This window comes from Mustela putorius, unplaced genomic scaffold, assembly GCF_011764305.1.
Source record: "Mustela putorius furo isolate JIRA1106 unplaced genomic scaffold, ASM1176430v1.1 tig00003972_pilon_pilon_pilon, whole genome shotgun sequence".
Classification (NCBI taxonomy): Eukaryota; Metazoa; Chordata; class Mammalia; order Carnivora; family Mustelidae; genus Mustela; species Mustela putorius.
The window spans coordinates 17584682-17612499 of record NW_025422115.1 but is presented as its reverse complement, the minus strand read 5'-3'; the positions used below and the strand labels follow the sequence as shown (position 1 = coordinate 17612499).

At 47.5% G+C, this 27818-nt stretch overlaps 2 protein-coding genes across 2 annotated transcripts in view; both read left to right on the top strand.

Moving 5' to 3' along the window:
- The first annotated feature begins 5444 nt into the window (after window positions 1-5444).
- On the top strand, window positions 5445-27054 carry SCAMP5 (secretory carrier membrane protein 5). The gene is made up of 7 exons (XM_004758447.2): window positions 5445-5696; window positions 18226-18289; window positions 19026-19154; window positions 22215-22371; window positions 23474-23575; window positions 23979-24096; window positions 24339-27054. Exons 1-7 carry the CDS (start codon window positions 5445-5447, stop codon window positions 24531-24533), a joined length of 1017 nt encoding a protein of 338 aa, XP_004758504.2. The 3' UTR covers window positions 24534-27054.
- The window catches only part of PPCDC (phosphopantothenoylcysteine decarboxylase), a 28682-nt gene continuing 25269 nt past the window's right edge, over window positions 24406-27818 (top strand). The window contains exon 1 of the mRNA XM_045070826.1: window positions 24406-24529. The gene's annotated coding sequence lies outside the window, so the exon portion shown is untranslated. The remainder of the gene's footprint in view (window positions 24530-27818) is intronic.

Genomic DNA, 27818 nt, shown 5'->3' with positions numbered 1-27818 from the left:
CACAGCACAGGGTGGCAGGAAAGGAAGGGCTGAGGCATCTGGTCCATGGACCTGTCCAGAGGATCTGAGACTCATGCGGGCACTCGAAGTATGAGTGGAAATCAGCTAGCCAAAGGAATACCATGAGCAATACCCAGCTGTTGATAGGAACAATAGGAACAGAGGATGGGAAGTTGAGGGGCCCAGGGTGTACTGTGCCTGCAGTTAGTGGGAGCAGGTTTTGATGGACACGTCTGTTCTAACTCGACAAGTAAGCGGTGGGTGTTGCATGTTTGCAGCTGCTGGCTAGGCTATAAGGGGTGGTGGTGATGAGGACTTGAGCTGCATAGGCCAATAGGCTACATACAGGGCAGCGCCCAGCTCTTCCAGCAGCTGCGCTGGAACAACCTAGCTGGTGGAATACTAGCACTTGCAGGGATTAGTCACTGCAGGCGTGGCTGCCCCCAAGTGGTTTATTGGAGGCACTGCTGATAGAAAGGAAGCAAGGTGGAGTGGCGGTGTCCTAGGGCTTGCTACACAGGCAAGAGGTGGAGGTTGGGAATCATATTTGTTTCCCAGACTCAGGCTGTTCCAGTGATCCCCATCTTTTTAAGCTAACAATACTGAGTTATAACTTATAAACAATAGAGGACACAGATCTGAAGTTTTCAGTTTAATACGTTTTGATAATTTTATATAACTTGTAACTACCACCCAAAACAAGATCTAGAATATTTCTATCACCCCAGAAATGTTTTATTCTGTCTATTTGAACTGAGTATACCCACCCTCCCGCCCCCCCCCCCAGTCATCAAACCCTTTCCTTGTTTGTATCACGTTAATTTCCCTGTTGTTAAACTTCATATAAGTGAAATCATATAGTATGGAGTGTTTTTTGCTTTTGTTTGGTCTGGCCTATTTTGCTTAATATATTTTAGATTCACCCATATTGTTGGATGTAGTCATTGCTAATTCATTTTACTCCTTGAGTCATATTACATTGTATGAATATATAATAATGTGTTTATCCTTTCTATTATTGATGGCTATTTCCAGTTTTTAGCTACTACAAATAAAGTGGGAATAAATTTGCTCTTTGTTGAACCTATGTTTTTATTTCTCTTGGGTTTAGACCTTGCTAGGTCAAACAGTAACTCTATGTTTAACTTTTTGAAGAACTGCCAGGCTGTTTTCCAAAGTAGTTACACTATTTTACAATCCTATCAGCAGAATATGAGGTTCCAGTTTTCTCCTGTCAATACTTAGTATCTGTCTTGACTATAACCATTCTAGTGCTTGTGTAATGATGTTTAATTGTGGATTTGATTTGCATTTCTCTGATGACTAATGATAGTGAGCATGTTTTCATGTGCTTATCAGCCATCTGTATATCTTTTTAGGAGAAATTTTCCTTCCTTCCTTCCTTCTTTCCAGGTAAACTCTAGGCCCAATGTGGGGCTTTAACTCACCACCCCAAGATTAAGAGTCGTATACTTTACCAACTGCGCCAACCAGACACCCCTTCTTTGGAGAAATTTCTATTCAGATCCTTTGCCCATTTTCATTAATTAATTAATTAATTAATTAATTTTAAAAGAAGATTTTATTTATTTATTTGTCAGAGAGAGAGAGCAGAAGCAGGGAGAGCTGCAGGCAGAGCAGGCAGAGGGAGAAGCAGGTTCCCTGCTAAGCAGGGAGCCTGATGTGGACTGGATCCCAGGACCTCAGGATCATGACCAGAGCTGGAGACAGATGCTTAACCAACTGAGCCACCCAGGTGTTCCTCCTTCGCCCATTTAAAAAGTGGGTTATTTTTCATTGTATTACTGAGTTTTGTGAATTCTTCATATATTCTACCTGCAAGTCTTCTATCAGATATGTGGTTTGTCAATACTTTTTTCCATTCTGTGGGTTTCCTTGGTGGAGTTTCCAGTCTGGTTGGGGAGAGAAGACATACACAGGGACTGGGTAGTAGGGAGAAGGTATGGAGGAGAGAAGAATTGTGTGGGGAGGCCTAGGATGAACTGTCTGAGTTGCACGGTCGACCACCTGACTAGTTAGTGGACTGAATGAGCTGCTCTGACATTGCAGGTAATAAGGTGGGTCATTGTATACACAGTGCCATGGGATCAGACATATATGCTAAGTGTAGGGACCTGACATCTCACAAGACCAGGAGCATGGAGTGGGATGGGGGGAGGTGGGGCAGGAAGGTCTTTCTTAAGAAAGGAGATTCCATATTGCAATCTTCCAGAGGACTACTGGTTTACCTTGGAAGCAGCATGATGTGACTTGAGAGCCTGATGGACTTGGGTTTAGATCTTGGTTGTAGTAGATGCTACTACATTGTGTTCTCTCCCTTATTCCTTAACCATTTCTGATGACTTCATACTGCAAGCCCCTGGGATTTTCTGCCCAAGGGCTTTCTGTTCAGAAGGCACACTGGAAAGTCTGAAAATGCCAGGAGCAGCTCTCAAACCTTAGTTTCCTCACTTGTTTGGTGGAACAGCTGTGTTGCATTCTGCACCACTGTGTCCCAGAGGTCCCCCATAAAGATGCCCGCCAACCACCCCCAATGTGAACATTGCCCATGGTGGTAACCTGCTCATTATTGCACCCTGAATTGGTTTCCATTCATTTCTTTGTCTCTGCTTCCTCCACAACTCTACCAGTGTTTCCTGGGTATCATCTCTCAAAAAGGTTATTTGGCACTCACATCCTTATCCCACTGTCTGTTTCTGGGGTTTCCCAGAAACCCCTAAAAAATACTAAAAAATACTAGTTCTTCCATTTCTTAGAAATCCATTTTATTTCCTTGGGCAGATCACTTCACCTCTTTAAGCCTCACTTTCCTCAGACACAAATTGGGGATAATAGCACTTCACGGAGTAGTCATGAGGCTTAGCATCTCACTCAGATACATTAAGAGTTTAGCAAATGCTAGACAAATCCTCTTTTATTTTCAGTTGCTTACTGGCCGATAACATAGATACTATCCCAGACACCCTTTGGTGGACATGCCTCATTCAACCATAGCGAGGCAAGAGAAGACAAGTGGCCTGGAGCTGGCCCTATGAGTGACTGGATTCTTGCTCCCAGTTACTTACTCCCTCCTTGCAATTGACATCCCCACAGTTTGTTATGCCTTGCATCCTCTAGAGAGAGCATGTCTTCTGTCTCTCATGCATTAGCCATATGACATGCTTTGGTGAGTGGCATGTGACATTTGCCACATGTGAGAAGAAGCTTTAAATAATTTGCATGATTTGGCTCAGGCTTTTTCATTCCTGCCCTCAACCATGAGAAAGACATGTTCCCAGCACACAGTATAAACAAACAGTTATTAACTGTGTAACAGTTCTTGTGTTACATGTGTCTACATGTGTTAATGCATTTCATTGTCACAGAAAACCTAGACACAGGTTCTGTTCTCACCACCCTTGTTTTATATATGTGGAAAACTAAGGTTCAGTAAGAACGAGTACCTTGATCAAACCACCAAGCTGGGGAAAGGCAGGCAGTCTGCTTTCTAGGTCCATATTCTTAACCAGTGCATTGTGCTCCTTCTCATTGTAGGTGATCAGCATGTTTGTTGACTAAAAGTTTGTTTAAATGATTGTCATCACTGACAACATTGTTCCTTTGCATTTACTCACACTCTGAAGATGTAATCCATTGGGACAAAGATGGGCTTATGACTCTGGACCTGGATATTTTCCTGTCTTATTTGTTGGACAACTAAGAGGTCCTTTTGATTCTCCTGACTGGGAAAAATATCATCTGAAGTCATCATATGGAAACCCAGACATTTCTTCGGTAGGACCCACATGAACCACAAGATATCTCCTGTGAATTCTGTGTGGATCCCAGACAGATTACCTGTAAACTTCAGTGTGGACCTCAGGCCCCTCTCCTAAAGGCTTATGTGGCCGCTATATCTTTCCCTAGGCTCACATGGACTCTCCACATCTCTCCTGTTAGGAGCCATGTTTTTTGTTTTTCTTTTTAAGATTTTATTTACTTATTTGACACAGAGAGAGAGATCACAAGTAGGCAGAGAGGCAGGCAGAGAGAGAGGGGGAAGCAGGCTCCCTGCTGAGCAGAGAGCTGATGCGGGGCTCGATTGTAGGACCCTGAGATCATGACCTGAGCTGAAGGCAGAGGCTTAACCCACTGAGCTACCCAGGCACCCCAGGAGCCATGTTTGACAATGTCCTCAGGTTCCCATTCCTCATCTTATTGAGTCTTCCCCATAGCTCTGTAAATCAGCTAAAGCTTGCATTATAGCAGGGACAGAGAACAGTGACTATGTGAATGAACCAGGGACAGGACTAACAGCAGAACACAGTGTCCTGCCCTGTAGCACATGATTCTCCCCTCCTGATTGGCTTGGTAGCCAGACTGTACTTCCTACTCAACCCTCCATAGCCCCTTAAACTCCCTCCCTTCTCTTCCCTCTCCCTTGCTATTTCTTGTCTGCCTTTCTTCCCTCCCACCCTCTTTCCATCCCAGCTGTGGGAGTGTGGTCCCACTCCCAGCAGGCTAGAGCCAGACAATAGGCCCTTATTCTGGGCAAAGAATCCCCTCAGTGTCTCCCACCCACGGAGGCTCCCTTCCAGGCGCAGGATGGTGTGAGTGGAGGGCACTGTGAAGGGCAGGAGCCATTGGCTGGGAGGACAGAGGATAGCCTTGGTTGTCGAGATCCCATAGGAGGTTTGCAACATAAACACTGTTCACTATAAAAGCTTGTCTTTCACTCCCAGCCCCATCTCTCCAAGTGGGTCTCTTAAATGTCATTAGTTCTGGGTTTTTAAATATTTACCCTGGTCTCTACTCTCTTTACATGTTCATCTCTGCCAATCACAATCTCTTTCATTCTTTTTTTCTGTGTCTCTTTAAACTTTTGTCTTTCTATTCCTTTGTGTAGCTTGCCTGTCCCTATTTCTGGTCTCTTTCTCACTTCTTCATGTTTTCTCTGTCTCTCCTATCTTCCCATGTCTTTCTTTCTTTCCAAATCGTGATCTCTCCACGTCTCTCCATGTTTCTGTGTCTCTGTGTTCGTTGTTCGTGGCTTTCATCTCATCTTTCTATGTCCATCTTTCCATGGATCTATGTGTCCATTCTCCTACATCCTATCTCTGTTTCATCTGTGATTTTCCATCCTGCATCCTCTGTCACTTCGGGCTTGTGGGTCTTAAGGACCTTTATCAGGTACCCTGCTCACAAAGCTCTTTCTCTCCTCCTTTCTGGTATGGTCCCAGCAGCCCCTAGGATCGGCATAGAAATTATTCTCCCCAGTTTACAGATTTGGAAGCTGAGGCTCTGGCTACTGGTGCCTGGCTTCCATCTCTGGGTCTCTTTCTCCACGTTCTAGTTCTCTCTGCACTCTTGTCCTGTCCGTGTCCACAACCACCTGATCCGGGCGTGTCCGGGAACTTAGCACCTCGGACAGTTCCTGCAAGGTGATGGGGTGGTCAGACCTTGCTTCTCGCGAGAGTAGGAGGAGCGGCCCTAGAGGTGGCGCGGGAGTCTCGCGAGAGCGGCTGCTGCTGCGGGCGCGGGTGGCGCGGGCGCGTGAGGACCCGGCCCGAGGAGCGCGCGCGCGCTCCCCGCCCCCAGCCCCGGAGCGGCTCGCGGCAGGCTCCGCGCCGCATCGCCGGGTGAAGCGCAACGCAGCGCAGCGCTGCGGCCTCTCCGCAACCGAGCGGCAGCGGCGGGTGAGTCCCGGGCCTGAAGGCCAGGAGAGGGGCTTTCCAGGGAGGCTGGGCGCAGGGCGAGATGTGGTCACCTACTCTCCAGCTTTGTGCCCCCTACGCTTCACCTTTGCATGCAGGGGCAGGCCAGGCTGCTGGAGAGGTGGGGAGTCGAGGTGACCTTCCCTGTTTGGGGCAGGAGAAAATCGTCGCAGGTGCCCCCGGGCCCCCAACCCCCACCGTCCCCATTCCCGGCTCCCGCAGAGGGAACCCGGGTCTTGGGTGACGTCAGACCCCTGGATTCTGGAGCCTGGGCCTTGGGCCCTCCTTCGCCCCACCTGGTGTTCCCTGGAAACCAGCCTCCTCCTCTTCCTGGGGATGGTGCACGCGACTGGTGGCGGGGTGACAGTGGCCTCCTTTGGGTCCTTCCTCACAAGAGGTGACTGCAGGTGGACCCAGGCTGTGTCCCCCGTCGCTTCCTTTGGTTTGCCAACCCTTAGTCGGCGGGGGATGGGCGCAGTGGCTTGACGGAGCTAGGCTCCACTAGGGTTTTGGGATGGTGAGTTGGGAGTGCCGGATGTAGCTCATTCCAATATTGGCAGGAGTTGGCTATGAGGATGGGGGTGAGGTGTTTGGGAATCCATTCCTGTCCCCTCCTCGGGTAGCTCCTGGCCTGGGGGTTGGGGAAATCAAGTAGAGACTCCTACTGAGAATTCACCATCTTTGGTTGTTCAGACCGGTAATGCCCCTGCTGCGGGATGAGGAGATCTGCTAGGGCCTGGCAGGCTTTCCTACAGAGACAAGGAGAAACCGAGGCAAGAGCCAGTGAATAGACTTGCTGGGGGAGGGGAGATTTGGATGGGGTAGAGTCAGGAGAGGGCATTCCCTGCGAGTGATATGGGCAAAGAGGAGGGAATTAAAAACAGCTGTTGGGGATGCCCGCCTGTGACCCCAGCCATGTGACTGTGCCCATGGGGTAGGGGAAGTCTGGAGAATTTTGCAGCCTGTGCTTTTCCTGTTCTACTTGTACAGGCGCAGGGACTGATGGGAGATCTTGCTTGGGGCTACACAAATCTTGCTAGCTTAGATCTGACCTGGGCTTACTTGGTGAGCCTGAAGGCAAAGTCCCTAGAGCTGAGAGAGGATGTCTCTGGTGAATGGGTCACAGAAAGAGTGTCTTAGGTGTAGCAAACCCTGTGGAGAGTTAGTGGGGTCCTGGGAGGAAAGCTCTGGATAGGGGCCTTGGGGTCTGGAGCTGTTTCTTTAACTCTTTCCCTGGCTGGCTAGCTGCCTCTGAACAAGTTGATTCCCCTCTTGGGCCGCTCTTTGCCAGCACCTTCCTCTGGAGACAAAATAATAGGACTAAGTACTTGTCCTCCCTTGAGGAAACTGCTTGTTCTAGTTTATAGAGTGTCCCTCCCAGTTCTCCATTTTCCTGTTCTCTCTCCTTCCTCTGCCTCCCTCCCAGTCCGTGCCCCCTCCCCACAGCATTTCCTCTACAGGCTGCCCTTCCTTCCCTGCTGATAGCCTGGAATCTCTGAAGGCTGCTGGGAGGAAGTAGCATACACAGAGGGTTGACAGAAGTTGTGGGCTTAGCCTGACTGGAAAGGGCAGCAGGTGTTCCACTCCCACCCCTTTGGGAGAGTTTTCAAGTCTAAGGAAGAACAGAGGTTGACTGTGCTCTGTCCCCTGTCCTGTGCTGGGTGCTTCCTGGAAGTCTTATCTATCAGGGAGTGAGGAGAAGATTGGATGAGAGTGAGTGTGCACTTGCTGTCCAACAACTGGTTCAGAATTTAAGCAGTGGGATTGTGGTAGGGTTATCTGGAAAGGCTTCCCAGAAGAGGTGGGATGTGAGCAAATAGTCGGACCTACAGTTAACAGGGTCTAGAGGCCCTGGAAATCGAGGGGGTGGCTAGATATGATCTCCTGCATGAAACTGGGTTGTGGGGGAAGCAGATCAGCCTGTGGTAGAGAAGCAAAGGTAGTGGTTTGGGGTGTTTGTAGCTGATTGACACAGGCCTTGAATGCCAGGCTCAGGATCAGCAGTGGTCATGAAGAGTCATCATAGGACAGTGATAGCAGTGCCAGGAGAGTGCTGTTTTCTGAGGATGATTCATAGTTCTGGGACTTCAGGGCTGGGGATGTGCAGCTTGGGCTGGGATAAGGGGATTAGAGGTAGAGCAAGAGTGGGGAACTTCCCTCTTAGCAGCCTTGCTCTGTGCTCTGGCTTCTCCTGCACTGAGTCATCCAGACTTTGCTACACTGACCTTAGAGCCATGGGCACATGGAAACAGCATGGGAGCAAGATTGGGGTCAGGCTGGAGCAGGGTTAGAGTCTCCTCCTTTGAGTCTTACACATTCTAAGTTATTATCTTCACCCCCTCCTTATTTTCATGGAGGACTTTAGTGCTGGACCAGTCTTTGACTCCATTGCCTCCCTCTACCACCCTTTCTACCAGCCACTTGGTATGTTACTACCTCTGAACTCTTAAACTCCAATATCCTCTGAGCACAGTCCAGCTTCTGTTTTGTATGCTTTGTGACCTCAGGGAGACCTCTAGTTCTCTGGTACCTCCATTTCCTCTGTCCCATGAGCGTGACACTTTCCATGTCCTTCCTGGACCCCATGGTCCAACCATTCTCTGGTTTGTGCCCTCAACAACCACATCATTTTGCCTGTGTGTCCCACTCCAGCAACAGACTCCTCCTCATTTTTGGACTCTATACTCAGAATGCAGAAGTTTCTGGGGGCTATCAGATACCAGGGCAGTCTGGTTCTACGCCCAGTCTCCAGCCCCACCTCTTTCTCTATTACTTGTAGAAACCCTTTCCCTCTTCCCATCAGCTCCCCATTCCATTTTGTGGGAGAAGTATCCCAAGCTGGCCTACTCTCCCAAAGCCCCCAGGGAAGGGGGTTTGGTGGGTGTATGGGAGGTGGAATTGCAGCCACGTTTCCCCATTTCTTGAATTTGATTTCTTGAATCCCAGTGGAAGGAGGGCTCTAGTCTAATGTGCCTGCTCTGTGATATGGATGCTGGCCCTTCTTATCTCCTGGGGTCTCAGTGTCCATCAGCTGTTTTCCCCCTGTTGTATCTTCACTCTCCACAGTTTTCTGTAATGCCTTCCTCCTGCTTCTAAGTATATATATTCACATATTCTATCTCGATAAACTTTTCTATGGTTCTACGCCCAGTCTCCAGCCCCACCAGGAGAGTGCTGTTTTCTGGCTTCCTATGTCCTCCTCCAGCTGCTGGTGTTTTAAACCTATTGCTTTGTCTTAATGTAAGAGTGGTATGAGACCATTGTAGAAATTTTAGAAAATAAAGATAAAAGGAAAGGAAACAAATAACTTATAATCTCATTATCCAGAGATGACTACTATTCATCCTTCGGTACAAAGTCTCTCAGTGTTGTCATTGATACTGTGTGTGTGTGTGTGTGTGTGTGTGTGTGTATTAAAATTTAAGCCAATTTTTTTGAAAGACAAGTCTGCTAGACTGGTCCCTTCTTCCTCTCCCTCCTGTTTTCATTTCTTGGCAGCTGGCCTTTACCCCACCACTTCCTGAAGCTGTGACCTTCGAATTGCCCAGTCATCCCGTGACACACCTGACTGTTTCATGGCCACGATGGTGTTGATCCAGTTAATCAGTCATAAAAAAAAAATTGAGATAATCTGAATCACTGACATGAAAAATTTTTGAGAGATATTGCTGAGTGGAAAAACACAGGTTATAAAAGGGCATGTATAAAATGATCTTGCTTTGAGGGCACCTGGGTGGCTCAGTCAGTTTTAAGCATCTGCCTTCCAATTAGGGTCATGGGATCGAGCGCCACATCGGGCTCCCTGCTTGGTGGTGAGTCTGCTTCTCCCTCTCTCTCTGCTGCTCACCCTGCTTATGCTTTCTCTGTCTTTCTCAAATAAATAAATAAATAAAATCTTAAAAAAAAAAATCTCGTTTTTGTCATAAATGCTAGTATATACATTAAAAACAAAAACCTAGAGGTCAGTCTCTTAAAGAGGTGATCTCTGAGAAGGTCATTTAGAAGAACTTTTATTTTCAAGTTTATATACTTTTTTTTTAAAACTTGTAAATATTTTTATACAAAGCTAAAAAGCAACACATTTTCATTTTATGACAAAACTATAAAAACTATATATGAGGATATATATATATATATACATATATTTAGTTACAGTTAACATACAGGGCACTCTTTCTCTTTCTTTTTTGTTTGCTTTTATTGTTTTAGAAGGGGGAGAGGCAGAGGGAGAGAGAATCTTTTTTTTTTTTTTTTTTAATTTTATTTGTCTGACAGATCACAAGTAGGCAGAGAGGCAGCTGGGGGGGGGGTGGGTGGGTCAAGCGGGCTCCCCTCTGAGCAGAGAGCCAGACAAGGGACAAGGACGCAGGGCTCCATCCTAGGACCCTGGGATCATGACCTGAGCTGAAGGCAGAGGCTTAACCCACTGAGCCACCCAGGCAGCCCAGAGAGGGAGAATCTTAAGCAGGCTCCCACCCAGCTCAGAGCTCAACTCAGGGCTTGAGCTCACACAACCCTGAGATCATGACCTGAGTCAAAATCAAGAATTGGATGCTTAACCCACTGAAGCACCCAAGTGCCCCATGAGGCTATATATTAAAAAAAAAAAAAAAAAAGGAAGAGGAATGGAATATTTCAGTGGCTTGTAAGACTCTTGAGGATAAAGCCCCAATTCTGCCCAGGGCCTTCAAGACTAAGATGACCCAGCCCCTTCTACCTTGCAACACTATTTTTGACTTTGCTTCCCTCCCTTCACCGTGAGCTTCATTTGTCCTCTGTCCACGCCTGGCTTTGGAAACTTCACGCTCTCCCGGTTTTCCTCCTGCCTCCCTGGCTGCTCCTTCTCATCCTTTGCCAGCTCATCCTCTTTAGACTGTTTTTTTGCTTTTGTTTGGTTTTGTTTCTGTTTGTTTTTTTTTTTTTTAATTTTTTAAGATTTTATTTATTTATTTGACAGACAGAGATCACAAGTAGGCAGAGAGAGAGGGGGAAGCAGGCTCCTTGTTGAGCAAAGAGCCCGATGCAGGGCTCGATCCCAGGACCCTGTGATCATGACCTGGGCTGAAGGCAGAGGCTTAATCCAGAGCCACCCAGGCGTCTCTGTTTTTGTATTTTTGAACAGGTAATACATTTACATGATTTTTAATTCAGAAAGATGTTCCAAGTTTCATGAGTTCTAAGATCACCATTTTGATATTTCTGAAAACATTTTAATATCTGTATCTTAAAAATTTTCGGCATCTGAACAATTACAAGTTGGCAGTGTATTTTCTTTCTTTTTGTAAGTAAAATAATGATTTATCTTAAAATTGATGGTGTCTTGGATTAGCTGATACAAAGATACAAAGTAAAAATTATTCCTCCCTCCTGCTCCATATCCCTTGGGGAGCCACAATTACTGTTTTTTTTTTTTAATATTTTATTTATTTATTTGACAGAGCTATCACAAGTAGGCAGAGAGGCAGGTAGAGAGAGAGGAAGAAGCAGGCTCCCTGCGGAGCAGAGAGCCCGATGCAGAGTTCGATCCCTGGACCCTGGGTTCATGACCTGAGCTGAAGGCAGAGGCTTTAATCCACTGAGCCACCCAGGTGCCCCCACAATTACTGTTTCTTTTTTTTTTTATTTTTTTAATTTTTTTTAAAGATTTTATTTATTTATTTGACAGAGAGATCACAAGCAGGCAGAGAGGCAGGCAGAGAGAGAGGAGGAAGCAGGCTCCCGGCGGAGCAGAGAGCCCGATGCAGGCCTCGATCTCAGGACCCTGAGATCATGACCCGAGCCGAAGGCAGCGGCTTAACCCACTGAGCCACCCAGGCGCCCACAATTACTGTTTCTTAAGTATCCTATTAGACAGTGTTTGAATATCTATTATCAAATAAAAATATATTTCCCCCCCAACTTTTTATTTTGGAAAATTTCAAAGCTAAGAGAAATTTAAAGAACAGTGCAAAGGGGTACCTGGGTGTCTCAGTTGGTTAAGCATCTGCCTTCGGCTCAGGTCTTGATCCCAGGGCCCTGGGTTTGAGCTCCACATTGGACCCTCTTCTCGGTGGGGAGCCTGCTTCTCCCTCTCCCTCTGCTGCTCCCTCTTGCTTATGCTTGCTCTCTGTCTGTCAAATAAATAAATAAAATCTTAAAAAAAGAACAATGCAAAGAACATCTGTACTCCAGGATATTTCACCTAGATTCACTAATTGCTAATATATATTTTTAAAGATTTTATTTATTTATTTGTCAGAGAGATAGAGAGCACAAGCAGGGGGAGCGTCAGGCAGAGGGAGAAGCAGGCTCCCTGCTGAGCAGGGACCTGATCCCAGGACCCCGGAATCATGACTGAGCCGAAGCAGATGCCCAATCAATTGAGCCACCCAGGCATCCCGCCAGTTGCTAATATTTTGCAACATTTGCTTTATCTGTCATCTATTGAACTATCTAATTTTTTTTGCAGGACCCTTTGAAAGTAAGTTGCAGACAAGATGCTGACCTTTAAATACTTTAGCACATATCCCCTAAAAATGCTCTTGAGAGCTGTGATTTAAAAACCTAGGATCCACTGTGGGATCTCTCATGTGTCTTTAGTCTCCTTTAATTTAGATGCTCCCCTACCAACTTTTGTCCTTTTGACATTAATATTTGTCTTAAAGAATTTCCCACAGTCTGGTTTTGTCAGATTGTTTTTTTTCCTAATTTCAAATTAAATATTTGGGCAACAATACTATATAGATGATCTTGTGGACTTCTAGGTGTATCACATCAAGAGGCAACATGTCCTTTTGTCCCAGTGTCAGAAATGCTAAGTTGGCTCACTTGTTCTGCCAGTTGCTCTCTTTGTAGAAGTACCTTTCCTCTATTGTGATTGATAAGTAATGGGAGGGGCAACAAACGGAGAGATGCTTCTCCTCCCCAGCACCCCCAGCTGGTGTTTTTAGCACAGCCATAGCACAGCCACCGATGACCCCAGCCTATATCAGATAGTGATTTTAAAAATTGTCATTTTGTTTATATTTATTAGAAGAACATTCCCTCTCCTTCCTTTTCTTTTGTGTATCTCCATAGACTACGTTCTTTTAATTTATTGTGTTGTAATCCATTACTGACATCATTCATATTCTGCTCCAGCTTTGTATTTGGAAAACTTTTACCCCAAACTAAAGTTGAAGGGACATTTATATTGCTTCACCTGGACTCATACCTTGTTCATTTGCTTTGATTCTGTATGTGTCCATCCATCATTTTTAATTTTCTGAGCTATTTGAAGCAAGTTGTAGACATAAGACACATTACTCCTAAGCCCATGAACACATTTTCTAAGAACAAGGGCATTCTCTTATGAAACCTCAGTTCCATTATCACACCCAAGAGATGTAACATCTACCCAATCGTATTATCTAGTTTCCTTTGTTATCCCAGTGATGACCCTTGTGGTGTTTCCCCCATGAATAATCCAGTCAAGGTTTACCCATTGGCTCTGGTTGCCATACATCTTTATTCTCCGTTGGTTTAGATAATCCCTTATTTTATTTTGTACTTTTAAAAATAGTTTAGGATGTTGGCATTTTTAAAAAGATTTTATTTATTTGCTTATTTATTTATATATATGTGTTTTAAAGATTTTATTTATTTATTTGACAGATCACAAGTAGGCAGAGAGGCAGGCAGAGAGAGGGGGGGAAGCAGGCTCCCTCCTTCGCAGAGAGCTCCATGCGGGACTCGATCCCAGGACCCTGGGATCATGACCTGAGCTGAAGGCAGAGGCTTTAACCCACTGAGCCACCCAGGCACCCTTATTTATTTATATTTTAAGATTTATTTTTAAGTCGTCTCTATCCTTAATGTGGGGCTCAAACTCTCCCAAAATCAAGAGCTGCTCCACCAACTGAGCCAGCCAGGTGCCTTTAGATGATGGCATTTTTTATTTTTTTAAAAGATTTATTTATTTATTTATTTGACAGACAGAGATCACAAGTAGGCAGAGAGGCAGGCAGAGAGAGAGGGAAGCAGGCTCCCTGCTGAGCAGAGAGCCTTGGGGCTCAATCCCAGGATCCTGGGATCTTGACCTGAGCTGAAGGCGGAGGCTTAACCCACTGAGCCACCCAGGCGCCCCTATGATGGCATTTTTTAACAGTCCAGGTCAGTTTAGTTTTTATTACTATATTTTAATAGGCACTCATTTTATTTATTTATAGATTTATTTATTTATTTTAGAGCGGGTGCACACATGAGCAGGGGGAGGGGCAGAGGGAGAGGAAGACAGGCCGACTCCCTGCTGAGTGGGGAGCCTGTCACAGGGCTTGATCCCTGGACCCTGAGAGCATGACTCGAGCTGAAATCAACCAAGAGTTGGAGGCTTAACTGACTGAGCCCCCAAGCACTCCCAAGCCAGTTTAGTTTTTAGAATGCTCCACAACTTGCATTTGTCTGCTTATTTCTCATGATTGGATTCAAGTTAAACATTTTGGGGCAGGAATACTAGGTAGGCGATGTTGTGTCCTTATTGGTGCATCATACTGGGAGGCCGTAGTGTCTGTCTGTCCTGTTATTGGTGACATTAAGTTTGATCACTCGGTTAAGGTTGTATCTGTCAGCCTTCTTCACGCTAAAAGTGCCAATTCCCCTTTGTAAGTAGCACGTCATCTTTGGGCTGGTACTTGGAGACTGTGACTGTCCTCCCCACAGTCTCCGGTCCAGTGGTTTTGGCAGCCATCGTTCAAATCAGTAATTATAGTGATTGTGGCACTGGGAGATCTTCTAATTCTGCCACTCCTATGTTTATGGCTAGCTTCTTCTACGAAGAAGAGCTCTTCCCTCTCTTTTTTAAAAATGAGAGTGTCCCTTTGGACTCATGGATTATTATTTTTTTTCACAAAGTGGTGGTACTTATTTTTGACTTTTATATTTTATTTTATTTTTTTTTAAAGATTTTTATTTATTTATTTGACAGAGAGAGGCACAGCAAGAGAAGGAACACAAGCAGGGGAGTGACAGAGGGAGAAGCAGATCTCCCGCCGAGCAGGGAGCCCAGTGTGGGGCTCCATCCCAGGACCCTGGGATCATGACCTGAGGCGAAGGCAGAGGCTTAATGACTGAGCCACCCAGGGGTCTGTGACTTTTACATCTAAAATAGCACTTACTATTTATCTTATTAAGAAAGTTGTGTATATTCGGTGTAGAGAATTTGGAAAATACATAGGGGAATAAAGGAAAAGATTAAAATCACCTGTGATCCCCACCATTAGATGAAAATTCCTGAGAGCATTTTGGTGTATCATGGATTATTGTTTAACATTCAGGATGTCATATGTCACTGTCATTCTTATTTTTGAGACTCTTGATTGTCTCAGATTTGGGTGGTGGTAGCTCTTTTAAACTTGTGTCCTTTAAAAAAAAAAATATATATATATATATTTTTTTTTAAAGATTTTATTTATTTATTTATTTGACAGAGAGAAATCACAAGTAGACGAAGAGGCAGGCAGAGAGAGAGAGGGAAGCAGGCTCCCTACTGAGCAGAGAGCCCGATGTGGGACTCGATCCCAGGACTCTGAGATCATGACCCGAGCTGAAGACAGCAGCTTAACCCACTGAGCCACCCAGGCGCCCCTTAAAAATATTTATATTTATTTATTTATTTAACATAGAGAGATCACAAATAGAGCAGAGCAGCAGACAGGTGGGGGGCGGGGAAGCAGGCTCCCTGCTGAGCAGAGAGCCCGATGTAGGGCTCAATCCCAGGACCCTGAGATCATGACCTGAGCCGAAGGCAGAGGCTTAACCCACTGACCCACCCAGGTGCCCCTAAACTTGTGCCCTTTTGACCTGCATCCATTTGTTGTATACATGCTTGTCTCTGTTACCTCACGATATTCTAGGCTATCGTGGTATTTCCTTGTCCTGGCTTGAGACCAGCCATCTGTTTTTTAAGCTGTGAGTTCATACTGATCCCTCATTTCAAATCCAACAGCACAGGCCTCTTACTGTCCCACCTTGCATGTTCTCTCTTCATATTTTAACAGTGAGAACCCAGGTCCTACAACAACCTGTACACTTGTATGTCCTCTCCTCTGGGACACATGACAAAGCTTCAGCATCACCACACTATATAAACCTGCTTATACTGAAGCTTTCTTTCCAGTTATTTTTATCCTGGAGATATATTCTTTTAAGAGAACAAAGAGTGCTCTGACCAAGTTACTTGGCCAGTTCTTTTCTCTATGTGGTCGTGTTATCAATTTCCTGTACAGTTAGCGTCATTTGCTTTTGTTTATTTCAATTTTAGGGTCTGCTTTTCTTTCTGGTGTAAGTTCTTGAGTATGGAAGAGATTATATATACAAAAAGTATGTGTAAATCTTTACCCAAAGAAATCTCACTAGTCATCCTAGCCCTTCCATCCTGTAGGTGACCATTTTTATACTGCGTGGTTTACTTTTCCTGTGTTTCTTTTGCAAAAATAAGCAAATTTGTATGTATGTTCTTATCCCCCCCTTTTACGTAAAAAGTAGCATACTATATATACTTGTCTGTGCTTTGCTTTTTTTTTCTTTAATCATTCCACAACAATTAATAGAGATCCTCTTCATTCTTTTTTTAAATTAAATTTTTTTCAGTGTGCCAAAATTCATTTTTTTAAAAGATTTTATTTATTTATTTGACAGAAATCACAAGTAGGTAGAGAGGCAGGTAGAGAGACGGGGAAGCAGGCTCCCTGCTGAGCACAGAGTGCTCACAGATGTGAGGATGTGAGGCTGGATCCCATGACCCTGGGACCATGACCTGAGCCAAAGGCAGAGGCTTTAACCCACTGAGCCACCCAGGCGCCCCCAAACTTCATTTTTTATGCACCACACCCTGTGCTCCATGTAATACATGCCCTTCATAAGTAGTTTATTCAAACAGTTGCATTTAGGTCACTTCCAACATTTTCCTATTGTAAAATAGTGTCATGTTGAATGACATGTATTTATTGTTTCTTATTTGTGGGTAAAAAAGCAGAAATAGGATTGTTGGGTCAAAAGGAAAAAAAATTTTATTCTCTTCTCCCCTCCTTTTTTTTCTTTTTTTTTCTTAAATTATGAGTTAGTGTATTGTTTTGACTGTTCTGTGTCTTTTGTTTCCCATTGTCTAGACTATTCTATATCTGTGTCCTTTTTTTCAATGACTAGTAATCGTGGAGATCTTTTCATAGTAGTATTTTCTTTTAAAGAGCTGCAGAGCATTTTAAAAAACTGCAGAACAGCCCATTGTATGTGTGCACTGTTTATTTCCTTATCCCCTATTGCTGTGTAGATTCTTTCCAGTCTTTTGGTGTTACAAACAATGCTACAATTAATGCAGCTGTGCGAGGGGATCATTTCAGGCAGGTTTCTACCCTGCCTGTCTTTTCCCCTTTTGTGGTAGATGTTGTTGGTTTTTTCTTTTTTTTTAAGATTTTACTTAGTGAGCATGAGAGGGGGAGGGTCAGAGGGAGTTGCAGACACCCCCCCCCCCCCCCCCGCTGAGAAGGGAGCCTGACTCCAGAATCATGACCAGAGCTGAAGGCAGTTGTTCAACCAACTGAGCCACCCAGGTGCCCCAGTATTGTTGGTTTTTCTTTTAAATCTGTATTTGATTTCATATCACAAAGGGGCCATAAAAGATTATTTGACTGGAGCTCTAGGAGGGTTTTTTTTTTTTTTTTTTTTTAAATGCAAAGATTTTATGTATTTATTTTGTGGTGTAAGGGATAGAAAGAGAGAGAGCACAGGAGCCACCCAGGTGCCCTTAAAGCAAACTTTTAATTGAAGTATAACACAAGAAAGTGCACAAATTGTAATCTCATGCTGGATAAATTTGCACCGAATTGACACTGTGTAACCTTCTCCCAGACCCAGGAACAGACCAGTCCCAGTACCTCAGCTTATGCTCCCTTCTTCAAGGTTAACACTATCTTGACTTCAATTTTTTTTTTTTTTTGGAACCCGCCCCACCCAGCCTTGACTTTTAATGCCTTGCTCTGTGTTATGGATATTTTCTTGGTAGCCACCCTTCCCTTTTAGAGGCTGCATCACACAGGTTATTGACTATCTCCTGCAGAGGGCAGAAACCCCATCTGTCTTACTCTCACTACCTCCACGCTGCCACATTACCCATCCCTAACAAAGGACTGAAGGCAAAAGCTGGAGAGAGGGGAGGCCAGCCTGTGACTCTTGTCATGTTCAGGGTCAAGGAGTAAAAGTCTGTCTTTCAGAGGTCTCTAGTCTCCTCAGGCCTTCTCTGTCACTTGCCTTTGCCTCATGGGCTCGCTTCCCAGCTTCTTTTCCTACCCTTGGATAGGGTTTTCTGAAGATAAACCCAATGCCTTGAGGCAAAGGGCAGGAGTGCCTGGAAGGAGGTAGCTGGTGGTGCTGCCCCTGCTGGGCTCCTGTGGGATGTGGGAGCCCGTTCTGACCCAGGGAGCTTCCAGCCCTGTAGGGGCTGAGACAGGGTCTGGGTCATGTAGGGCCTCATCCTGCTCTGGTTTTGCTTTCCTTCCAGGTCAAGACAAAGAGGCGTGGGCAGGCCGCTGGGCCGGCTGGTGCCATCCTTGCCATCATGGCAGGTAAGGACAGGGTCATGTAGACAGGACATGTAAGTGAGCAGAGGGTGGGTGGCCCCCTTCCTAGTCTCCTTATACCCTTTAGTTTTTGGAGGTTACATTCTTTCTGTCCTCCCATCCCTGGGCTTTCCCTGGCTCCCCTCTGAGGCGTGTCTGTCTGACACCATCAGCCTGACACTGTCTAGCTCTCTGACCGTGGGAACCTGAGACTGAGAACCCCGAGGCTCTGGTCCTGCCAGCCATCTGACTTACAAGCAGCAGGGGTGGCTCAGTCCTTGTCCCCTCTGTCATCACTGCTCTTTAATACTCTGAGACCCTTTCCTTCAGATTTCTGAATTGCTGGCTTCCAAAGGCTCAGGTACAGAATGCAGAGCTGGAGGGACCTTTAGAGACGATCTGGCTCAAGCCCTGCCCATCCCTCTGGATAAAACGAGAACATGGATATTGGAATGGACACGGAACCCCTTCTCCAGGCTCACCCATCCTGCTTCATCTGCCTGGATCTGGACAGCATTTATTGTTTTCTTTCTGAGAAACAACAACACTGGCTCAGGGCCTTTGGTTACTTTGGGAACCTCCTAGCAGAGGAAGCGGGGATGGCTGGGAGGGGTTAGCAGTGTAGCCTGGGACCTCAGGGGCCAGGGGTGGGGGACCGCTGAAACTAGGGCAGGAGGCTCATATTGGGTTATCGGGGAGGGGGCCATTCAAGGTGATGCTGTGCCATATGCTTCACCCACAGAAAAAGTGAACAACTTCCCTCCATTGCCCAAATTCATCCCCCTGAAGCCATGTTTCTACCAAGACTTTGAGGCAGACATTCCTCCCCAGCATCTCAGCATGACCAAGCGCCTCTACTACCTCTGGATGTGTGAGTGCTGTGGGATGGGGGTGGGCCGTGGAGGGCGGAGGGAGGAGGGGGAGAGGCTGGAGGGTGCTGGGCACCAGGTGGGATGGGGCGCTGCAGGCCCGGCTGTCCATCAGCCCCACTTGCAGTAACTGCATGGGCCATCTCCCAGCAGCCTCCTCGTGTGGGCCAACCCCCATATGGACCCCAGTTTCCCTCATCCCCCTACCCTACACTTCCCATTCACAGAGCATCTGGATGAGGGTCTCTGTCCACAGGATCATTTCTCTTTTCTTTTTTTCCCTTCCCTTTCCCACTGGGGTGGTTTTCCAGGGAGCCAGTGGTGGCTGCCAGGACCTCGGGTTCTGGATGCAGAGAGGAATCCTTGTCTTGAAGCCACATTTGTCTTGCTTTCTTTGGAAAACTGCTCAGAGAAAATAGCATTAACTGGGGGTCGGGAGATACGGGATTCAACTGGGCTGGTTGTCCAACTCCCCAAGCAGCAGATTCCTCACTTATAGAAAGAGGGTGTTGGCTCAGTGATCACTATGGTTCCAAGGAGTTCTGTGTTGTGTGGTCTGTACTTTTCTAAGACTGTAGAGTTCTAATGTTCTACAGTGTTGAGGTCCAAAGTGTCAAAGTCCTCGTTGCTGATGGTTGGTGGCAGGTTGGTGGGAAAGTGTCATCTTAGAGGGATGGCACTTGGCTGTCCCCAGGCTAGTCAAAGGTACCTTTAGGCATGTACAAGGAAGGCAGGCTGACTTTCCCGTGCTGGGTTCTGGCCTCAAGGAAGCTTAGACCTGCGGTGTGACCACAGTCAAGGTCTGTCACATGTGATGTTGCCTTGAGTCAGCCCGCACTTAGCTGCCAACCTGAGGAAGTGATTGCTTGTGCCCAGAAGAGGTAAAGAATGCTGTCTTTGCAGATTCTTCATGGGGTGGTAGAAGGAGTGCGGAGATAGACAGACTCTGTTTCAAGTCCTGGCTTGGCCTTTAGTGGAGAAGGCATCTTTCTCTGTGTAACGTGAGGGAAGGAAGAGATGGGGGCAGGTGGAAGTCGGTCTGTAGATGTTGGGAAGAGAATGAAGAGGTCACCTCTGATGGCTTCTATTTTTTCCCATCAAATGTGATGTAGAAGTGGGGATGGGAACTTTGAGGAAAGTGGAATTAGAATGAGAGCACCTTTGTGGACAGAAGGTGAGGACGCTATCCAAAGACACATGACTCCTAAGATTTCTGGGCCATGTACAGGGTTCATTTGAGGTTGGCTGACGTGAATTTATAGTCCCACCAGGCTTCTCTGTAGGCTCCTTTCCTAGCAACGTTCAGCTCTGGTACGGATGGGAGTTGTGTTCATCTGGGGGGAGGGTGACCAAAAGACAAGGCTGGGGTCCCTTCATTAGGGAACATGTAATGAACTATGGAATCTAAGTGGGACAGGGAGAGAAATAGAGATGGAAAAAGCTGAGTGGCCACGTTAATGGATGTCTGTTCCAAACAGGGGATACAATAATTACAATAATTACAATAGAGGAACTAGAACCAGTGAGCTAGAGAGAGAGGGATGGGACTGGGAAGAGAGGTGTTAATCAATATAGAAACAGGTTAATGTCTGTTCTATGTAAAGAGCAAATAAAATCAGTTCCGGGAGTTCCGGAGTTCCAGGAAATTGGGGTGCAATGAACAGAGATGGAGGAAATGCAGCCGAAGTTCAGAAGAAGAAATGTTCACCCTTGTCGTGAGGGACCCTGAGGCAGGTATACCTACACAGGTGACAGCATTGTCCCGCCAGACTTGGGGAGCACCCCACTTGGCCCTGGGATCTGGGAACTCTGCTCCAGAGAAGATCTCATCCAGGAGCTGGATTTAAGGGCTATAAATATCTTCCTAAGTCCTCACTAGGCACCTGCCGGATGCTTTGCTCCCAGGGAAATGCAAATGACCCTTGAGATGCTTAAGGGCTCTATTCAGATGCCTGGTTGTTGGAGGCAGAGATGGAGGCCCACCCCCCAGCCTTTGTTTATTCAGCAGGTCTTTGTGGAGCCTTAAAGAGACTCAGCCTATTGTGGAGCCTTAAAGGGATTCAGCCTCATGTTTGAGGAAGGGAGCATCCTGATGTCAGAAGCCCTGGGTGTGTGGTAGTGCCAGCACAAGTCTTTGAGGTTTCTGCTGACTGTGACTCAGTGATCCTGTGATTCTGAGTTCAACTAGAGTATGTGGGCACAGAGGGGTGGGAGCCTGGGTTCTGCCCCTGGGGAGCTTCTGGTGTGGTTGATGGGCTAGAATTTGTATTTGGGGAACTGTGCTTGAGAGCAGCCCAGGTCTGCAAGAGGTCAGAGGGATGGGACACGAATAAGGGTGCAGCAATGAAGGAAGGCTCTGTGGAGGAGGTGGTATGGTCTGAGAGATGAATTAGATAAAGACTAAGATCCCAGCTACTGCTGCCTGCCCCATTTAAGAGCAGGGCAAAAGGTACAACGGCTTGAAGAGATGTTTCTACAAGGCCTTTTACTTTCCACTTTTTGTGCCCCTTGCAAGAGGAGATGTTAAGGTTTTCTGTGCCTTGGTCTTGGTGGTTGCTGTGAGTCTGGGAGGGCCAGGGACTGAGGCCATTCTTATAAGGAGAAGAACATTTCTACCACCTGGAGCCTTTGGGGCCCTTCAGTGAGGTTTTTTGGACTGAGGTTCTGGGTTCCTGCTCTGGAGACTCTGTTTGGATTTCTCAGCTCCCTAGGAATGGGTTTGGGGAGGGGAATTGGTCTAAGCTCCCAGCTTTCTTTCTTACAGTCTGTATTCTTTCTGTGTGTGTATGTATGTGTGTCTCATGTATCTGTGGGTATGTGTGTGTATTCACTGATGTGGGTTGTGGGTACGAATCTCTGTAAATGTGGTTTTCATGTATGTTTGTGTGTATCTCCCTCTCTGTGCATTATGCTGTTTCCATGTGTTTGATTGTGGGTCTGTTGAATTATGGGTGTGTGTGTGTGTCCATGTCTGGGTGCTCACGTGTCTCTGCATGTGCCGGGGTGTCTGTGTGCATGTCTGGTGTTTGTCTGTGTGCATGCATGTGCTCCTGGGTCTGCAGTGAACAGCGTCACGCTGGCCGTGAACCTGGTAGGCTGTCTCGCGTGGCTGATCGGAGGCGGGGGAGCCACCAACTTTGGCCTCGCCTTTCTCTGGCTCATCCTCTTCACACCCTGCTCCTACGTCTGCTGGTTTCGGCCCATTTACAAGGCCTTCAAGTAAGTGGTTGGTACTGACCTCAGCTCCTAACCTTGTCTCTCTGCCCTATTTCTTCTTCTCTGTATATTTTCTCACTTTGGTTTGACAGCCCCCCCAAACTCACTTTCACTTGTTCACCCTCAGCTCAGACTGCCCAGTAGGATGTGGGCTTCCTGAGAATTCAGTGCTGGGGATCAGGGAGCTGGGAGTCAGAGCCTTGGTTCCCTCTTTCCTCATTCCTCATTTCCTTGGGTGGGCATCACATAGAAGTTAGGCCTCTCTTAGCTTTGCCTTCCCCAGGCAGCTGTATGTCAGATTTGCCAATGGGGCCACCTGTGTCGGTGGAGCTGCCTATCTTGACATCTGTGGGGCTAGCTGATTTGGTACCAAGTGGACATCTATCTATGTGCTAATGGAACCAGTCATCCATGTACTACGGACACTATGTGCTAATGATGTCATCCAACTCTGTGCTAAAGGGACCATTCATCCATGTACAAGTGGGGCTAACTGTCTTGGTGCCAGAGGATGTCTACCTTGTATAAAAGGGATTTTCAGTCTTGGTGCCAATGGGACTGTTCATCCAGGTACCAACAAGGCTGTCTGTCTTGGTGCCAGTGGAGAATCCATCTCAGTGCTAACGGGGCCTCAGATATCTTTCCAATCCATCTGTATGCCAGTTAGGCTACTGTTTGGAGCTGGTTGGGTTCCATTCTTATACCAGTGGGGCTTTCTGTCTCTGAGCTTATCCATCCACGTACCGGTGGATCTAGATATATTGGTGCCAGTAAGGCTGTCTATCACCTTGACAATGGGGTCATTTATTCTTGCCCTAATTGACCCATCTACTTCTATGCCAGTGGGACCAACTATCCATGTACCGTCCATATGAGTGGTCCATTTTTAAGGAGATCTCTCCCTATGTACTGCTGCTCACACAAGATTAACACATGGAAACTCGCAAAGATTCATGTAAACACTGTTCCATTTTGCCTCTCAAGGCCTTTAAGTGTCTTCTGTCTATTGCATACTCATTTAAACTTGGAAGTTCTGGGGGCTCTTGAAGACAGGGGAAGGCTTCGCCCTCTGCCCAGGTAATGCGAGTCATCTTCTCTGCTGCAGGACTGACAGCTCCTTCAGCTTCATGGCGTTCTTCTTCACCTTCATGGCCCAGATGGTCATCAGCATCATCCAAGCCGTGGGCATCCCAGGCTGGGGCGTCTGGTAAGACATTGGGATGGCTGGGATGGCCCCAGGGCTGGCATGGGTGGCACCTTGCGTGTGTCCTTTGTTTATGCCTGTGTGTTAGCTGCTTGGCCTGTGAGAGGATTCAGTGTAGTGTAGTAGACACAGGCACAGCAGCAGAGGAGTGGTTTTGGGGAGTTCCCAGGGGTGGTAGGCATCATGGAAGAACCCAAGGCAAGGAAGCCTTATGTCTGAGGAGTTTGTCTCCTGAGCCGTGGGAAAAGATTCTTTTGAAACACTGCCACAGGCCCTGTGGCTGGTCTCTTTGCATCCGATGATATGGCCCCTCCCCATGACAACGAGATGGCTCCTGGCTGTGGTGGTAGGGCTCCGGGTTACCCCTCAACATGCTGGCAGCCCCACAGCTGGCCTCTTCCTGCAGTGGCTGGATCGCTACCATCTCCTTCTTCGGAACAAATGTTGGCTCAGCAGTGGTGATGCTCATTCCCACCATCATGTTCACGGTTGTGGCTGTGTTTTCCTTCATTGCCCTCAGCATGGTACGTGGTCACCTCAAGGCTGAGAGGGTGGCTTTGGAAAGGGGCTGTGATCTGGGACAAACCCTCCTCCAAATTACAGGAGGACCTGGAGGTCTTCCAAGGGACTCACTCTAGAATGACTTGGCGGACTTTGCTCCTAGTACACAGGGTGGGTATGGGAGGGAGGATTGGCTTCCAGGATTTTCCTGGATGGGCTGCCCCTTCCCTTTGATTAATCCTTCCTTGTTCTCCTCCTCCTACAGGTTCATAAATTCTACCGGGGCAGTGGGGGGAGTTTCAGCAAAGCTCAGGAGGAGTGGACCACGGGGGCATGGAAGAACCCACACGTGCAGCAGGCGGCCCAGAATGCAGCCATGGGGGCAGCCCAGGGTGCCATGAATCAGCCGCAGACTCAGTATTCCGCCACCCCCAACTACACATACTCCAATGAGATGTGAGCCAGCCGAGCCAACCAGGAGGGCAGGGCTGGGGGTCCGTGGGATGGGGACTCAAGCCACATTGTCGGTTGTGGTGACCAAGCAGGGTTCCCCCCTCCCTTTTCTCCTCCCCAACTTTGTACAAAGAATCAGAGTTATATATATATATAAATATATATATATATATATATATATATATATATGTATATGTCTCCCCCCCCTTTCCCTGCTCCTTTGGATTCTGTTCTCAGTACTCTGAGAGCTGTGGGCTGCACGTGGAGCTGTCCCGTGCGGTGGTAGCTATGTCCGTGTCCCCTTGTGAAGTAGTATGCAGTGGAGGTCTCTGTTGTTGTGGTGCTAGATGTATGTTTAGAACTAAACCAGCCCCCACCCTCCACCAGGCTGCCCCCTCTGACCTTGCCCTGGAGACCCCTTATGGACCAGGGGGAGGCATAGCAGAAAGCCTGGCCCCTTCCCCAGGGTTATGAGCTAAAACTGTCTCCACTTTCAGCCTCACTGGGAAGCAACAGTATTTAGCACTTATGGGGGTGGGTAGGTAGTAGGGTGGGGATAGGCCAGGGATCTTCCTTTGCTCCTTCGGATCTGGTCTCCTCCCCCTCCCTTCCCTCCTCCTGGTGTCAGATTCCCTGTGGCTTCTTTTTCTTGCCAGGGTCTCTCCCATCCCCATGTGGCTTTTCTTTGTCTTTCCCAAGGCTATGTGTCCCAGTGGTATATGCTCCTGAGACTGAGCCCATTCCCAGATCAAGGAAGAAGACAGGAGTGAGCCTTAGGTGTGATGTGGGAGGGCACATGGCTGGAGATGCACAGCCTACCTGGGTACCTCACTCCCAGGGAGTAGAAATGCTGGGTCATTGCAGAGCTTGGCCTGCAAGGAGGGGGGCTCCTTTCTCCTCTGCCCTGCTTCCCCTCCTCTTCCCAGAGCCCCCTTGAGCCCCTCTGCCTATGTCCCTCCCCATGCCCCCAGCTGCTAGCCTACCCCCATCCCATGCTAGGTGGCATCTGTTGTCTATGAGGGCCAATTCCATTGCCTTCTCTGAAGAGCTGGGTGGTATCCAAGTAATTTTCAGGTGTAAAGGTACAGCTGGAGCAGAGGGTATGTAAATAATTATTGGTCCCTGAGTGAGTTCTGACTGGCCCAAGGCCACTGGGCAGGTACGAGGTATCTCTGAATGACCATTGGATTCCTGGGAGCAGAGAGCTGTTCTGCTTGGGTCTGGTAGAGGGGCGGGCTCAGAGGTGTGGAGGGAAGATTGGAGGAGAAGGCAGGCAGGACCCAGGGAGAGGAGAGCCTGCTTTCTCCCACCCCAGCTTGCTTTTGGTCACAGAGCAGTTCTGGGCACTTGAACTCAGGGCCCAGGGAGAAGCACATGCTCAGTCCTATCCCTGAGCATAGTAGCTGGAATGGGGTTTTCAGATTAGGCGGGGTGGGAGGGGACGCCTTCTCACATTTTTTTTTTTCCCCCAAATCAAGATCACCTACCGCCTTCTGCCTATTAGACTTGGTCTTTGGACCTTTCTCACCCCGTCAGAACCCACTTTCCCTTGCAGGGTAGTGATTTAAGGCTACCTGGGGCTACTTGGGGCTGTTCTGTTCCAAGCATTGTGAAAATGTTGCTGGTAGAGGTCCTAGCTCTTTCTGAGGCCTAGAGGGAGTGGACTTTTTTACCCAAAGAGCAGCTGCCTGTTTTCCATCCTCCCTTCTCCTGTCTGGGCTATTTGGCCTGAAAATTTTGGCCAGCCCAGCTTGGTCACTCTGGGTTGGCTCCAGCCGGGAACCCAACACCTGTGCTTCCAGGTGCCATCCTGAGCTTTGAGCTCCAGGCACTTCAATTTTCCTATAAGGGGAGCCAAGTCTTCTGAAAAGTTCTCTTCCTAATGGTCCCCGATGCTTGGGCCAGAGTATGATTGACTATCTGCTCTACCATTTTCTCTCCAGAAAGCAGTTGTCCCAGCCTCTATACCTAAAAAGAGACTCTAGGTCTAGGTTTTCTTCCCTTTTCCTTTCCCCTACCCTAGACCTCTGGCTCCCTTTCTCTTAGTGTATCTGGTAGCTCCAGGAGGCGTGTGGTAGCGCTCATTCCTGTTGGATGCCACCTGCAGTCAATTTCCTGTCCTCCTCGCCTCTCTTCTTTCCTGGCCCAGACCTATATGGCCATGCCCTGGCTCTGCTCTTGGGAAGGCCTGCTACCTGTGTGTGACCCAGCTTGTCCAGGCCCTGGGATGCTGCATCTCTAGGCAACTATGCACTTTCCTAGGGAGGGAACCAGTATGAGAATTGGGGGCTGGGCATGAATTCATCTCCGCTGGATGGTCTGTCTTGGGAGTGTGATGGAGGAAGGTCACTTCTGGGAATCCTCAGGTCTGGCCAGCCAGTGATCTGCTTTTGCATTTTGCTGGTGCCTACTGCTCCTCCTCGTTTCTGGGAGACACAGACCATTGTCCACCTGGCAGTTGACCTGCCTGAGCTGTCTGTCTATGGTAATTGAGTGAACCATAATAAAGGGGAACATTTGGCCCTGTGTGTCCTGCTGCGTCATGTGTCTTCATGTGGGCCTGTGTGGAGCCTCACTGTGGGCTGTGGGGCATGGAGGTAGGGTGGGTCAAATGGGTCTGTGGCCTGTCGTTCCCCGGGGGCCAAAAGTCACAGACTTCTGTGTGATTCTTTCTGAGGCAGCCTTGAGTAGGCCTTGAAATTGCCACAAAGGCCTCCTGCCTGTTGGAAGGAGTTCTGAGTTGCCTGAGGAGGAAGTAGAAGGCTGGATTAATAGGGGAGAGGTGGTTTGGTCCAGATGCAGACAAGGGCAAGGGTAGAACACAGAGGACCCCCTCCTCAGCTCTCACTGATGGAGAATGGCAGCGGATTAAGTAACCTCAGCACACAGAGCTTATGGGGGTCTTGATGCTGGATAATGAAGAAGGCAGTGAGGTGCACCCAGTATGCTTTCTCCTGCCGCTTTTCCTTTGGCAACGCTGTGCCCTCCATTTGGAGACACTTCAGCTAAGCTTATGGCCATACTTCAAGATTCACCTTGATTGACTCCTCTGAGAGGGCTTCCCTGCCTCTAGTTTTTTGGTCCTTCTGATTGTTCATGGAGGATCTTATTCTGTAATTTCCCGGACACTGATTTAGCTCCGTATTCTGTGCATTTAAAACAGGAGAGGTTCCGCAAATGTTCAGTATAAAGTGCCCCAATGATGAGCAGTGTGTCTGTGTGGGATGAGGGTGTGGGGTGAGGAGGTCAGGCAATTAGGCCAGACCCCAAGAGGGCACTGTTAAGAACAGCA

Bases quoted from the DNA above. Each gene is read 5' to 3' on its own strand.
- SCAMP5 (XM_004758447.2), top strand. From the start codon at position 5,445: ATGGGGTGGTCAGACCTTGCTTCTCGCGAGAGTAGGAGGAGCGGCCCT. The intron at 5,697-18,225 runs GTGAGTCCCGGG...CTTTCCTTCCAG, and splicing joins CAACCGAGCGGCAGCGGCGG to GTCAAGACAAAGAGGCGTGG. The intron at 18,290-19,025 runs GTAAGGACAGGG...CTTCACCCACAG, and splicing joins CATCCTTGCCATCATGGCAG to AAAAAGTGAACAACTTCCCT.